Source organism: Bradysia coprophila, unplaced genomic scaffold (genome assembly GCF_014529535.1).
Source record: "Bradysia coprophila strain Holo2 unplaced genomic scaffold, BU_Bcop_v1 contig_324, whole genome shotgun sequence".
Classification (NCBI taxonomy): Eukaryota; Metazoa; Arthropoda; class Insecta; order Diptera; family Sciaridae; genus Bradysia; species Bradysia coprophila.
Window position 1 is genome coordinate 4,498,476 of NW_023503584.1, and position 13,253 is coordinate 4,511,728.

The window sequence follows — 13,253 nt, forward strand, 5'->3', positions numbered from 1 at the left end:
CGAATGAATTTATTCACTTCACTCCGTTCAAGCCCGTTCGAGTGCCGACAATGGGATGTGATAGGTTTTGTTGAGCAAATGCATTGGAGCTGAAAGATTTCACTTGATAATCGAACTTTGAAAGCTTCATAGCATATTTGGACAATTCATTAGGACAAAAGTCGAAAGGTTTCGCCGTGTGATTATTGACCATGGAGTCGGCTCGGACTCGGCCTCGTATCAACAAAGTTCACGCCGTAAGTGCGGTCGAAATTCAAAATGGAAAGTGCGGAGGTTCTTTTTAACGTAGCGTCATTTTCATACAGGGAAGAGGGAAGCGTTGAAATGTATTTTTTGGTTTACTTTTCCATCGAATAGTTCACTTAAAATTCAAATTTTAGGCACACTTACGGCGTGAATTCAAACGTCAAGTCGATGCTTCAACTTTTTATCCCATGTTATGTAAACGACCAGAACAATGATAATTCTACCACTACCATGGTAAGGATAGGATAGTAAATCTTTCCTTGTCACTTAAGCCGCCAATGCGGGCCTGTTGTGCATTCTCACGTTATAGAGAGAAACTTTCAAATTTTAATTTTATTTTTTTTAGGTTTGACTATTCGAATTTAGACGTCGATACATTTCGTGAAAGGATGAATTCCCCAAGTATACAGCCTCGGAATTCCCTATTTCTATACATTTCGCAAAAGGATGAATTCCATATGGTTGAACAAATCGCTTTTTGGTACATCATTCATCCTTTTACGAAATGTACACAAAAAAACGATTACTCATAAGGAATTCATCCTTTTACGAAATTTATCGAAAAAGCGATTTGTTCGACCATAGGAAATATTTGTGTTAAAAAAAAACTGAACGAATTTCAAAAATTTTGTATTAGCTCAAATAATTTGTGCCAGCACAAAAATTCAAGGCTGTAAACTTTGGCCACAGCTCTGCTACTTGCATGAACATAAGAAATATTCGGAGGCTAACACAATCAAAATAGGCTCGTAAAGATAGGAGTCATGATTTCTTGGTGTGAATAAAAACACACAATACATGCAATCGTACACACACGCATACATATTTGAAAATTTGGAGACTTTGGAGTGTTCGTGCTAGAAGCAGCTTTGGGAGATCGTCTTTTTATTAGATACGCGGGAACACACCACTTCTGAAGATTTTACATAAAAAAATTCACCACATCGTCACGGCGACGAGAATCGTCAAAGTATGTGAATTTTTGTCGTCAGCTGTGGTGTGTCTCAGCGTATCTAATAAAATGGCGATCTGCGTGACCTCCCCAAAGTATACAGCCTTTGTGTCACCCACGTATTTGTATCTGCGTGACCTCTTCAAAGTTTACAGCCTTGCAAAAATTGCCAACACAAAAATTGACTATCTTGAATGGGGTAAACCAACGCACTTCAAGCAAAAGTGGTACTCTAAATAGGGTACTGAAACTTGGCAGTGCTTCGTACAAAATTTTACACTGTAAAAAGAGTGGGGATAAAATTTCATACAAAATAGTACTCTATTTGGCAGCTGTCATTAATAGCACTTTTGCTTGAAGTGCGTTGGGTAAACGTGTGTTTAAGCGATCAATACATCATACACAACTATTTATGCTACAAGGACTGTATGAACATGAAAATGATTTGTTTTCTTCCCCAATTTTCTGCCACTGTTGTTCCTCACTGTTCCTACGAAAACTCGTTTTAATTAACTTTTTCTTGTATTTTGAATGCTTCAGCTTACAGATTGTATAACAATATCTCTATCATCCACAACGACAATCTCTATCAAATTATAATCAAATCCGACGTGCAGAAAATGTACAATCCGATTTTATTAATATTAATAAAAGACAAAATTTGTGGTCTTGTGTGCTATTCCAAAATTACTTCGAAAATTATTTTCTCTATCGATATATGGATAACACATACACGCAGGATTGGTTTTAGGTGTCGTTTCAACACATTCAATCTCATGATATCATCCCTGATACGGGGGAATAAGGTCTGAATGCCATTTTTTCCCTTCTACATCTCTCCGATATAATAATATAACACCATTGGCGACATATGGATATACGTGACCATCATCCATTGCGTAAATGATAGGCATATGATATGGTAGGTCAATGAATTACCTCATGGCTAATGCGAACCGTGCCCGAAAAATGCGCAATTACGCATATCCATACGATGAAATCCGTAAGATAAACTGAAATACCCCAGTACGACAAGTTGTGTATAATTCAATACGCTCCAGGATGTGCTGTGTATACATATTGTATATATATGCTAACAATGCTCCAAATAACATTGACGTCCGACATGTATCCGGAGTAGAATATGTCTGCAGGTAAATAAATTTCGAAATCAAATGCAATTTAAGGTAAGAGTAAAGTCATCTCTCGAATGTGTTGAAAGTCTGTTAATTTGCGATGATCGTGATTGATCTGCAAATCCTATAAATTCATTGCTAATTCCCAACGCGACCATATTTACAAACAAAATGAATTCGTCGTTGCAAAATGTGTACACTCTATCGACATTTATATGTAAACCTCTAACGTTTGGTTCGACGGACACTCTTACATCTGATATATTGAACAATTCCATCGAGTGGCGCTGGAGAACTATCCCAACATATAACGCCATATTAATGTTGATGTAGCTGGCAAAAATTTATGGACGGATGCTTGATGAATATGAGATTATTATGAGCCACGAACCAAACTTGAATTGAGATAAATGATTTAATGGAAATGCTGGGTTAGTTCTATTTACAGAATGTTGAACATTGCTATAGCATTCTGATGTAATAAAAAGAAGACCAGCACTTTCGTGTTAAATGGGACTTGGGTAACTTTTCTGCAAGAAAAAAAACCTTTTTTTGATTCGAAGGATGGACAAAGCGTACTTGAAGTTATTTGTTAGTTAACAAAACACTATTTTGTGGAAATGGACTTTGTGGGCGTTAAACAATCGTTTTCGGGTTTTCATGTGTAATTCTTACAGCAAGCGTAAAACGCTTACTTCGAAAAGTTTTTGGGTGTAAATTAAACAAAGTGTTCACATGGGAGTTAAGTGATTTTAGCTAAATGTGGCAATGATATTATAATATTGTGAAAGGTAACCATTATGCGAATTAAATTTATGAACAGGCAAGGAATGACGCACGTTTACATTCAATGCTATATCTACCCGTTTGTTGTTTTAGTATCAATTGCAATAATTATGAGGGGGACAGGGTAGTAAATATAAATTAGAATAGATAGACATGGGGACCCGAGTAAAAATAAAGTCTCGATTGAGAACGGTTTGAGCTATCTCAAAGTCTCAAATATTGGCTGAGGATTGATTGAGGATTGGTGAGAAATTGGTAAAGTTTAAATTTTGAGGATTGAGGATTTGTAGCGCTGCAGCAGGAAGACTTTGTGAGACATGAGTATTTTCATGAGATATTTTTCGTTAAAAGTGAGGACTATGGTGAGATATGAGAATTTTCTTGAGATATTTTTCGTTAGACATGAGGACTACGCTGAGGCTTGAGAATTTTCGTGAGATATTTTTTACTCTTCATGAGATGTTTTATTTAATCAAATAGTTAAACATTAAAAAAAAACAGAACATTTAAAGTATAAAAAATTATTCAGAAAGGTCACTATCGCTCAAGCCTCAAGCCTGAAATTTTGTGTCAAGACCACAGTTTTGACGTCAGGTTTTTGACGTTTTAGTTTGTTTTTATCTTCCGATTTGAGTCTTCTATTTGTCTATTTGTTGTCTTTCTTGTACTCCAATCCACTTCGATTAGCTTTTATCTTCTTGATTTTGGTTCTCTTTTCTTGAATTTGCATAGTTTTTCGTGGCTCGTTAGTTTACCGCATTTGTCTTTGATTGAACAATCAGGGGGTTGTTTGAGATTAACTATATTTTGCTATGATGGTCACTAATGAATAAAATAGCTGCGCTCAATCATTACATTTACATACACTGCCACATACGATACATATACTCAGATCGAAAAATTGAGAAAGTATAGCATCAAACAACGAGCGAAAATGACACTCGTTCGCTGAGCTCACTCGTTCTATTTTCACTCTTGGACAATAATCCAAAGTATATAAACACTGAAGGTACCGCAGACCCTCAGGGAATAGCAAGAAATACGGATCCCGACTTTCGGGTGAATATAAAATTTATAATGTTGCATCTGTGATGTTTGGCGTAATAATGTTGTCAGAACTGCGTTGCTCAGTATAAAATTTTCGGCTAGTAATAAACGGGAGATATAAAAATCAAAAAAGGAAATATAAAAATCAAAAAAGGAGATATAAAAATCAAAAAAGGAGATATAAAAAACAGAAATGGAGGTATAAAATTAAAAGTCGAAGATAAAATATTTGAAATTGCAGATAAATAATTAAAAACAGGAGATAATAAAATTAAATTTGGAGTCATACCGTCTCCTTTTTTGAATTTAATATCTTCATTTTAATTATTTTTTATCTCCATTTTTGTAATATCGTTATCTCCAATTTTTAATTTAAAATTTTCATTTTAATATATATTTATCTTCAAAATTAAATTTTTTATCTGTAAAATATATTCATTTATCTCCAAAACTAAATTTTTCATTTTCAGAATTTAGTTTTTTATCATCTTTTTTATTTTATTTATTTCCAAAATTAATTTTTTTAATTCCAAAATTTAGTGAAAATTATCTCAATTTTTGAATTTTATTACGTCATGTAATGTGCATACAAATTTTTGAAACTTGAGTCAGTTTTCATAGCAAGCGCTCTAATTTTGCAAAATTGTAGTGGCAGGCACAGTGCCGCATCCAGCATATTCAGCGCCCTGGACCATTTTGGTTTCTAGGGCCTCTTTTTATGAAACACCTTTTTAGTTTTCATGATGTAAAATAGATTGAGGAAATTGCTCTCGTCACTCCTTCGAGTCAGTCTTTCCAATGTCCATACAATCCGGAGGAAATAGCGATTTTATCTAAAAAATTCACCTCTCAATTAAAATCATTGAAAGGTGAGTTTGTTTATATGAAATTGCTATTTCCTACACTCCATAGAAATTTTGACATTAGACCATACCTGGGAAATTCCAGCGTAAGTCATGTTACCAAAACAGAATTTTGTCTCTTTTCAATGTACGAATATGCACCAAAGAAGATGCGAAAAAACACACCGTAAGTCATGTTACCAAATGTGAAAATGGATATTGTAGAGCGCTATCGCTACAATACAGTGGTGATGTTGTGAGAGTGAAAGAGAAAAATCACTGTCACAAAATACGTGGATTTACCCACCTATTGAGTATACTTTCATTGGGTTTTTACTGTACGATGAAAGAAACCTATAAACAGTTTTGTTTTTATATTTGGATTAGCTTAAAAACAGCTGAAGCAAATTCATCCTGAAATTGCATTGTCTCTAACTGTATTGATACAATATAAAATTTCTAAGAATCTATACCTTAAAGTATTGGTTTTAGTAATAGTTGTTCGACTTTATAAAAAGTCTAAACTTTTAAAGTTTGACCCTCACCGCAAAATCTTACTTTTTTTTCTTTTTTCGTTTTTGTAAAAAAAAGTTGAAGATCGTTATCATTAGAGACGAATCTAGCACACATGAGTGGTAAATCGAAAAATCTTAAAAAATTAGCCTGCAGCGCTTCAAGTTGTTTACTTGAGTTAGTACAGTGGAACTATATATCTTAAGATGGATATTAAGGTGACTTTGCTTTATGTAAAAAGGCCCTTTAAGGGTTTGTGACTAATAAACACTCCATCTGCCAGTCGCACATTTCAGCACATTTCTGCCCCGGAAAAATTATTAGACGAAGCGAGAGAAAAAAAATTAACACCTAAGTTACCGACACCGTTCCGGCGCCCGGCTCGCATTGCGGCGCTCCGCTGCGCTCCGGGGCAATGGGCCGGATCGCTCGGCGTGTTAAAACGCTTTTTATTTGCAATGAGTTACACAGACTAATTATTAGACGAAGCGAGAGAAAAAAAATTAACACCTAAGTTACCGACACCGTTCCGGCGCCCGGCTCGCATTGCGGCCCTCCGCTTCGCTCCGGGGCAATGGGCCGGATCGCTCGGCGTGTTAAACACCTATTATCGAAAAACACCTCGTTCCCCGTAGACATTTTTCCGTTTCACGTACACATTTTTCCATTTCCCTTTGTTGAAAACCATCAATTTGGTGAAACCCGTACCCTTCTACACCCCACACCACAACCACTGTTTCAATACCGAACAACTTTGCCGAAGAGACCAACTTTCCATCTGCTTCACACAAAAAGTTAAAAAAATCGAGGGGGTGGCCACTATTACATAGAAGCGTACACTGTGGTATGGTCACTTTCAGACAACAACTTTGCCGAAGAAACCAACTTTCCATCTGTCAAACCGCTCCACAATTGTAAACGCGTTAAATATTTATCTGCAATTTCGAATTTTTTATCTTCGATTTTTACTTCCATTTCTAATTTTTTTATCTCCATTTTTTGAATTTTATATCTCCACTTTGAATTTATTTTATCTCCATTTTATTAATTTCGGTATCTCCCTTTTTAAATTAAATATTTCCATTTTAATATATATTTATCTCCTCTTTTATGTTTTTTAACTTCATTTTCAATTAATTTATCTCTTTTACTATTTTAATTATTTCCAAAATTTAAATATTTATCTCCAAAACGAAATTATTATCTCCAAGATTGTATTTTCTATCTCGAAATTTGATTTTTATATCTCCTATATTAATTGTTTTTAACTCCTTTTATGAATTTCATATCTCCAACTGTGAATTTTTTATCTCCAAAAATATTTCCCTTTTTGATTTTTTTATCTCCCGGTTTAATATAATCCTAAAATTTTCTGCGTTGAGTATGGAGATGCAACCTAACAAAGTGAATTTTACTCGATTTTACTTGTGTCCAACGTTATGAAAACTATATTCACCCTAAAGTAGGGATCCGTGTGTTTTTGCGGATCTGCGGTACCTTCATTGTTTATATACTTTGCAATAATCAACTATCACCAACTTTAACTCTTCCTCCTTCATCATCAACAACGGTTCCAGATCATTCTACTCTGCTCCTATTTTTGTAACAATGTTAAGAGTCAATTCGCCAATTCGTCAGCCAAATTTCCGATTTTTGAAACAAGCTCGTCCGATATTATTGAGTTATAGCTCATTCGATTCGTCGTTCAATTCTAGCAAACGGGTGTCTGCCATTTAAAAAAAAATAAAATCCATTTTGAGTGTAATGTGTCTAAATGTCATGTGATGTCAGAGGGTGGTCAAAACATTTTTTAGCATTAACTTTCTGGAAGTAGCAACACAAAAGTTGAAACTTTGTAGGATTGTAGGCCTATCCACGGCAGACAGTTTGAGCCCACTCTGACGTCGGCACTCACCACCCATGGCCAGCCATCAGTTAAAGTATGGTCAACTTTCAAATAGTACTGCACCTCTGCAACATTACTGTTCCGAGGGAGTCTTTTCGAAAAATATCTATTTTCATACATTTTTCTCGTAGCTGTGAAGCCTTTTTGACTGTAGAGAAATGGTGTAGCGATGCAGAGTGAACATATAGAAAAAAATTACAACTGCACCCAAAAAAAAGTTCTACGTTTTAATCGCCCAAAAACACGATAAGACCAATGGTTTACTCATCCGTACACCATGTACATTTAAAACGTACAGTAAGTGTCATACAGACTTTGACGTTTATTTGTCAATTTAAAAATAGATCAAAGCTAATTAATGATTGGTAATGATACAATCATCTGTTTTTTAGTTTTGAAAAAGGATCACAAGCACAAATAAAAAAAGAAAAAAAAAGTTTTAACTGGATTTGAACCGGGTACCTCTCACATGTCAGGCTAAGACTTTCCTGCTGAGCTAACAGGCCGTTGAGAGAACCAACGTGAATTTCGACCGGCTTCTAATTAACGTTTAAAAATTAAAGTAAATAATTGGCTGGCACAGTGGTGCTTTTTTAGTGTCAGATTCGACGATCAAAATGTACGTTGAACTTCTAGATTTTGTAAAAGTTTTATTTCGTTTTAAAATATTTCCCGACTTATATTTCCCAAAAGTATAATTTTAAATCGAAGTTGGCAATATCTTTTAAAAAATGACGTTCATGTTAAAAACTGACGTAACATCGTGTCAGTTATTATCACCTGCCAAATGACAGTCTTCCGCCATCAGCAAATAGTTTTTTTTTACTTCCTACGTCTGTTGTGATTCAAGTCTGTAGTCATATTTTAACCTAACTGGGAATGGTAGACAAACTAGCTGCAAATTTTACGAGCAACCTTACATTTATCAATCCCCATGATCGGCCTCATCAGATCAAAGTTAAGAATTCTTGATGTGGCTTGATGTGAATTCTCCGTAATTTCGAATCAAACCCGCCCGCGCCAGATTATTTTTTTTAACATTTTCATTTAATTTTTTTATAAAACCAATAAGAATTATTGTTGTCTAAGAAAATAATTGAAAAAAAGATATCTGAGAAGCGGAATGAGGTCAAATTGGTTGAAATATAGAAATCACAATTGCAACTGTGACAGTTGAACTGTCACATGATAAGTACGGATTAAATGTACAACAATGTACGAATAAAGTGTACATCAACATACGGATAAGACCCCCAAAAACGCGATAAGACCAATGGTTTACTTATCCGTAAATTGTACGTACAAAACGTACTTTCTACGGGTTACTCGTAGAAATTGGGCGATTTTAATGAGAAAATTTGGTAAATATAACAGCACCATATCACACATCCCAACATGCCTGCTCATCAAATGGTCTCATTTTCAAATGAAACAAAAAAAAATAGGTCCTACCTCACGGGTGGGTCAGGTCACTTAACTCATATTTTAGAAAATGTAAATGTAAATGATTTCTCTTCTTTGTGAAGATAAAGGATTAATTAAAAATTACGTTGTACTGAGAGAAAGTTGTACGCGTCGAATACTAGATGTAAGAAAGCGGTTATTTTTCGCTATTTTCATAGATTCTGATGATTTGTGTTTGATTCAATAGGTTTTTTAGCGTACCACTAACGTTCAATTTACATACCATTCCACATTGTTCAATAAATGAGACAAATTTGGAAAATTGGCGTTTCTTCTGGATGCTCAAAAAACTAGTGTTTTCACTCTCTCTGCACAATTCGCTGCGTTCACTCGTGACATTTACAAGCACTTTAAACTTTCAGCCGTTTTGTTTGTGGGTCTTTACAGTCACTTATACGGCCAGATCCAGATCACAAAATAGTTGAAAAGAAAGTGTTCTAGCAGTTTGTCAGCTTGAGGAATTTCTAATGAACTGTTTTTCTATGAAATCGCAGCTGAAGGACTAACAACCTGAAACTTACCGGAATACTGAAAAATTAGAACTAGAATGTTCTGGTGTTGAAGGAGGATTAGTTACAAGTGGATGATAACTTTCATAGTTGACTATCAATTTGATGGATGCCTAAATAAATACCTTAAAGAGTGAAATTCCCCGAAATGCGTCCTACATTCGGCATAAATTGCATAAATTTATTGAGGGAAATTCGCTGAATCGCATGGATTAGGATTAGTACTCAACGGGACCTATGCTGATCATACCATGAATCATACCACGCTCGTTGGGGAGATATATACATATATTGAACCGAGTTCCATAGATGGACACAGCGATCTCTGGCCAAGACTAAATTACTCGCGGAATGATGTGATAATTCTCCACCCCTATTGAACGAAACATATATTTGGAGAAATAAATGACACAAACAAATAAGCATTAAAAGTATTTATCAAAAAACGAAATTTTATTGAGAGTTTTGTGCATATGCATGCATGTTGACATTATTTTACTTATCGACGACGTCGTTTATCTTCTGAATTACGACGGTGCATGAGTGCATTTTCATGTGCTTCTTCAAGTTGGCTTTCGTTTTAAATTTTTTAGAACAACAATCGCATATAAACCACGAGGATGAGGAATGTATTTTGTACGAGTGTCGCATTAAATCTGTTTTAGCATAGAATCGTTTCGGACATACTGGACATGCAACCGATTTCCTGCTATGGACGCGCATATGTTGCTTCAGATAGGCTAACGTTGCAAATTTCTTCGAACATTCCTTACATTCAAGTAGTCTTTCTCTACCTGTATGTATGCTATCCGTGTGTTTCAATAGGCAACTTTTCGTTTTCGACCTATATGGACATTCGTTGCAACCAAATGGCCTCTCCCCCGAGTGGACCCGAAGATGATTTTTCAATGATGAACTGCCCCCACACGTATACGAACAAATCGTGCATTTAAATCGTTTAACTTTTGTCTTATGAATGTACATATGTTGCCTGATAATACGTTTTGTTGCACATTTATAAGAACAAATGTCGCATTGAAATGGCTTCATTGCAGTGTGTTTGACATCAACGTGTAACTGTAAGGTCTCGTTAGATCTGAAATTTTTTGGACATTCTAAACAAGCGAAGGGACGCTCTGTCGTATGCGTTCGCATATGTTGCTTTAGATGGGATGAGGTTGCAAATTTCTTCAAACATTCCTGACATTCAAGTAGTCGCTCTCTGCCTCGGTGTATGCTCTTCGTGTGTTTCAATAGGCCACTTTTCGTTTTCGACCTATATGGACATTCGTTGCAATCAAATGGTCGCTCGCCCGAGTGGACCCGAAGATGATTTTTGAAAGTTGTTTTATCATAGCACGCATACGAACAAGTTGTGCATTTAAATCGTTTAGTTTTTGTCACATGATGGAAGCGATGGACGTTCAAATGTTGCCTGATAACACGTTTTGTTGCACATTTATAAGAACAAATGTCGCATTGAAATGGCTTCGTTGTAGCGTGGCTGACATCAAAGTGGTCCTTTAAAGAAGCGTTATATCTGAATTTTTTTGGACATTCTGTACAAGCGAAGGGAAGCTCTCCCGTATGCGTACGCATATGTTGCTTTAGACTGAAACCTCCAGCACATTGTTGTGAACATTCTGTGCAGATAAATGTCTTTTTTGCAGCGTGAACTTGCATGTGTGCGGATAGGCCTACACTGTCCCAACATTTAAATTCACATTCGTTACATTTAAATGGCCTGATTTCGGAGTGCTTACTATGAATGTGCCACTTTAGACCATTGCTTGACATAAAAATTTTCGGACATTCCAAGCAACCAAACTGTTTGCGGGGACCATGGACTGACAAAATGTGTTTTTCAAGTCTTGCAGGTGATTTGAATTTCTTGAAACATTGATCGCACTCTATCACTTTTTCGTTGACATGAACAAACATGGTTATCACTTTTTCGTTGACATGAACAAACATGGTTCGGTTAAGTGGGAATTCGTCCTAAACCTTTTCGAACATTCGTTACAACCAAACTTTTTCCATACCGTGTGCACTAGCATGTGTTTCTTAAGATTATCGATTGAGTCGAACTTTTTCGGACAATCATCGCATTGAAATGGTCTCTTATCGGCGTGAACGAGCATGTGATGCTTTAGAGCTCCAAGCTTTTTAAATGTTTTTGAACATGCGAAGCATTCAAAGTCTCTGTGCACGACCATGTGTCGCATCAGTATGACACTCGTCTTGAATTTCCTTGAACATTTCTGGCATCCATGTGTCTTGATGATGTCTTTATCAGCAATCGAATGTAGCACCCATCCTTTCGATTCGGTAAGCTCGGTATCTCCGATGGTTATTTCGAATTTGTTTATTTCATTTGCTCTACAAATAATCGTTCTGCTTACTGATGGTTCTTCAAAGTAATCGTCTTCATCAGCTGGATTTTCACATTTCACCTTAACATCTATCAGATCATCTATCAGATCAGAGTTCATGTTTCAAACCTGTGATGAATAATTCTTTGGTCGTCTTGTTGGCTCGTAACTTTAAGCTGCTTCACTTATTTAGATGAACTTTAACTTTTACCAATGTTTTGTTCTCGTACTAATTTATAGGGAACTTCTTTGCTTTAATAATTTACGATAACAGAACCAAGTACAAATTTCCGATACTCGAACCATCGAATTCATGCGCTGTCTACTTAGTTTTCTTGTACAAACAAAACAAACTCACAAAAGAAACACAAAAGTCTTAAAATTGTTTATAAACAACACTGATAGACCAATTAAATCAACATCTTCCTTTGTTCATGTGTCACATCGATCTTAACCGCGTGTAGCTGTCAAATAACAAAAAAACACTCACACACACATACTCTACGTCATTTCACATGTTTGACAATTTCATTGTCATCTATAGATTCAGCAGAAACAGCAGAAATCATAGTAGAGGGTGTTGTGAGCAGTTTCTACTATAAGTGTTATTTAAAAATGGCCGAGTTTTTTTGTTGTTGTTGTGGGTTTACAAGGTGATGCGAGACACATACAGTAGATTACGTTCACCTTTTTATTTTGTGCTATTTTACTCGTTACCTTAGGAAATAAAAATTGTCGCAAATGTCATCAGGTAATGAATCATTTCGCTGGGGTGCAGCTAGTAATAGACAGAGCATGCTACGAAAATGATTCATTACATGATGGAACCATTTTGTGATAAGAGCAACCGCACAAGTGTGTTGTTAAGCAGCAAACTTCGGTAACTGTTAGTTGAGACAAGTGTAGAGTTTACATATCCGAGCCGAAGCCGACACTCAACAACACACGAGTGAGTTTGCGAGTATCTCAAAATTGTTTCCGACAGGCCCGTAACCACAAATATTTTTGTATGGTAAAATTGAAAAAAATAGCTAAAAATGGCTAAATTAGAGGGGGCTCTGCCTACTCCAGCCACTACCTGGTTACGGGTCTGGTTTCCGAATTAAGGAATCATGCCAGCAGCATGCACTGGATGTCTCGTTTATGTCTCAAAAAGCCTTCTATGTCTTACAAAGTCTTTTTTAGTTCTCACAATGCCCTCAATGTCTCATAAAGTCCTCAATGTTTCAGAAAGTCCTCAATATCTCACGAAGTTCTCATGGTCTCACACAAGCCCAGATGTCTCGCTAAAGTCTTATAAAGTCCTCATGGTCTCACAAAAGTCTCGTATAAGTCGCACAGGTGTCGAAATCAGATATCTCACTCCCATATTAAAACACGTGAGGATTTGAGACATCTCAATTCGATTTTTTTTTACTCGGGTGGGATAAAATTTATATTTTAAAACTTCAACCGACAAAATGGAAATAAAACGACCTGG

General features: G+C 35.9%; 1 protein-coding gene across 1 annotated transcript; it reads right to left on the minus strand.

The window, feature by feature from the left end:
* Nucleotides 1-11,275: 11,275 nt before the first annotated feature.
* On the minus strand, nucleotides 11,276-12,198 carry LOC119079607 (zinc finger protein 770-like). The gene has a single exon (XM_037187601.1). The coding sequence runs from the start codon at nucleotides 11,891-11,893 to the stop codon at nucleotides 11,348-11,350; it is 546 nt and encodes a 181-aa protein (XP_037043496.1). The 5' UTR covers nucleotides 11,894-12,198; the 3' UTR covers nucleotides 11,276-11,347.
* Between the last annotated feature and the right edge of the window lie 1,055 nt (nucleotides 12,199-13,253).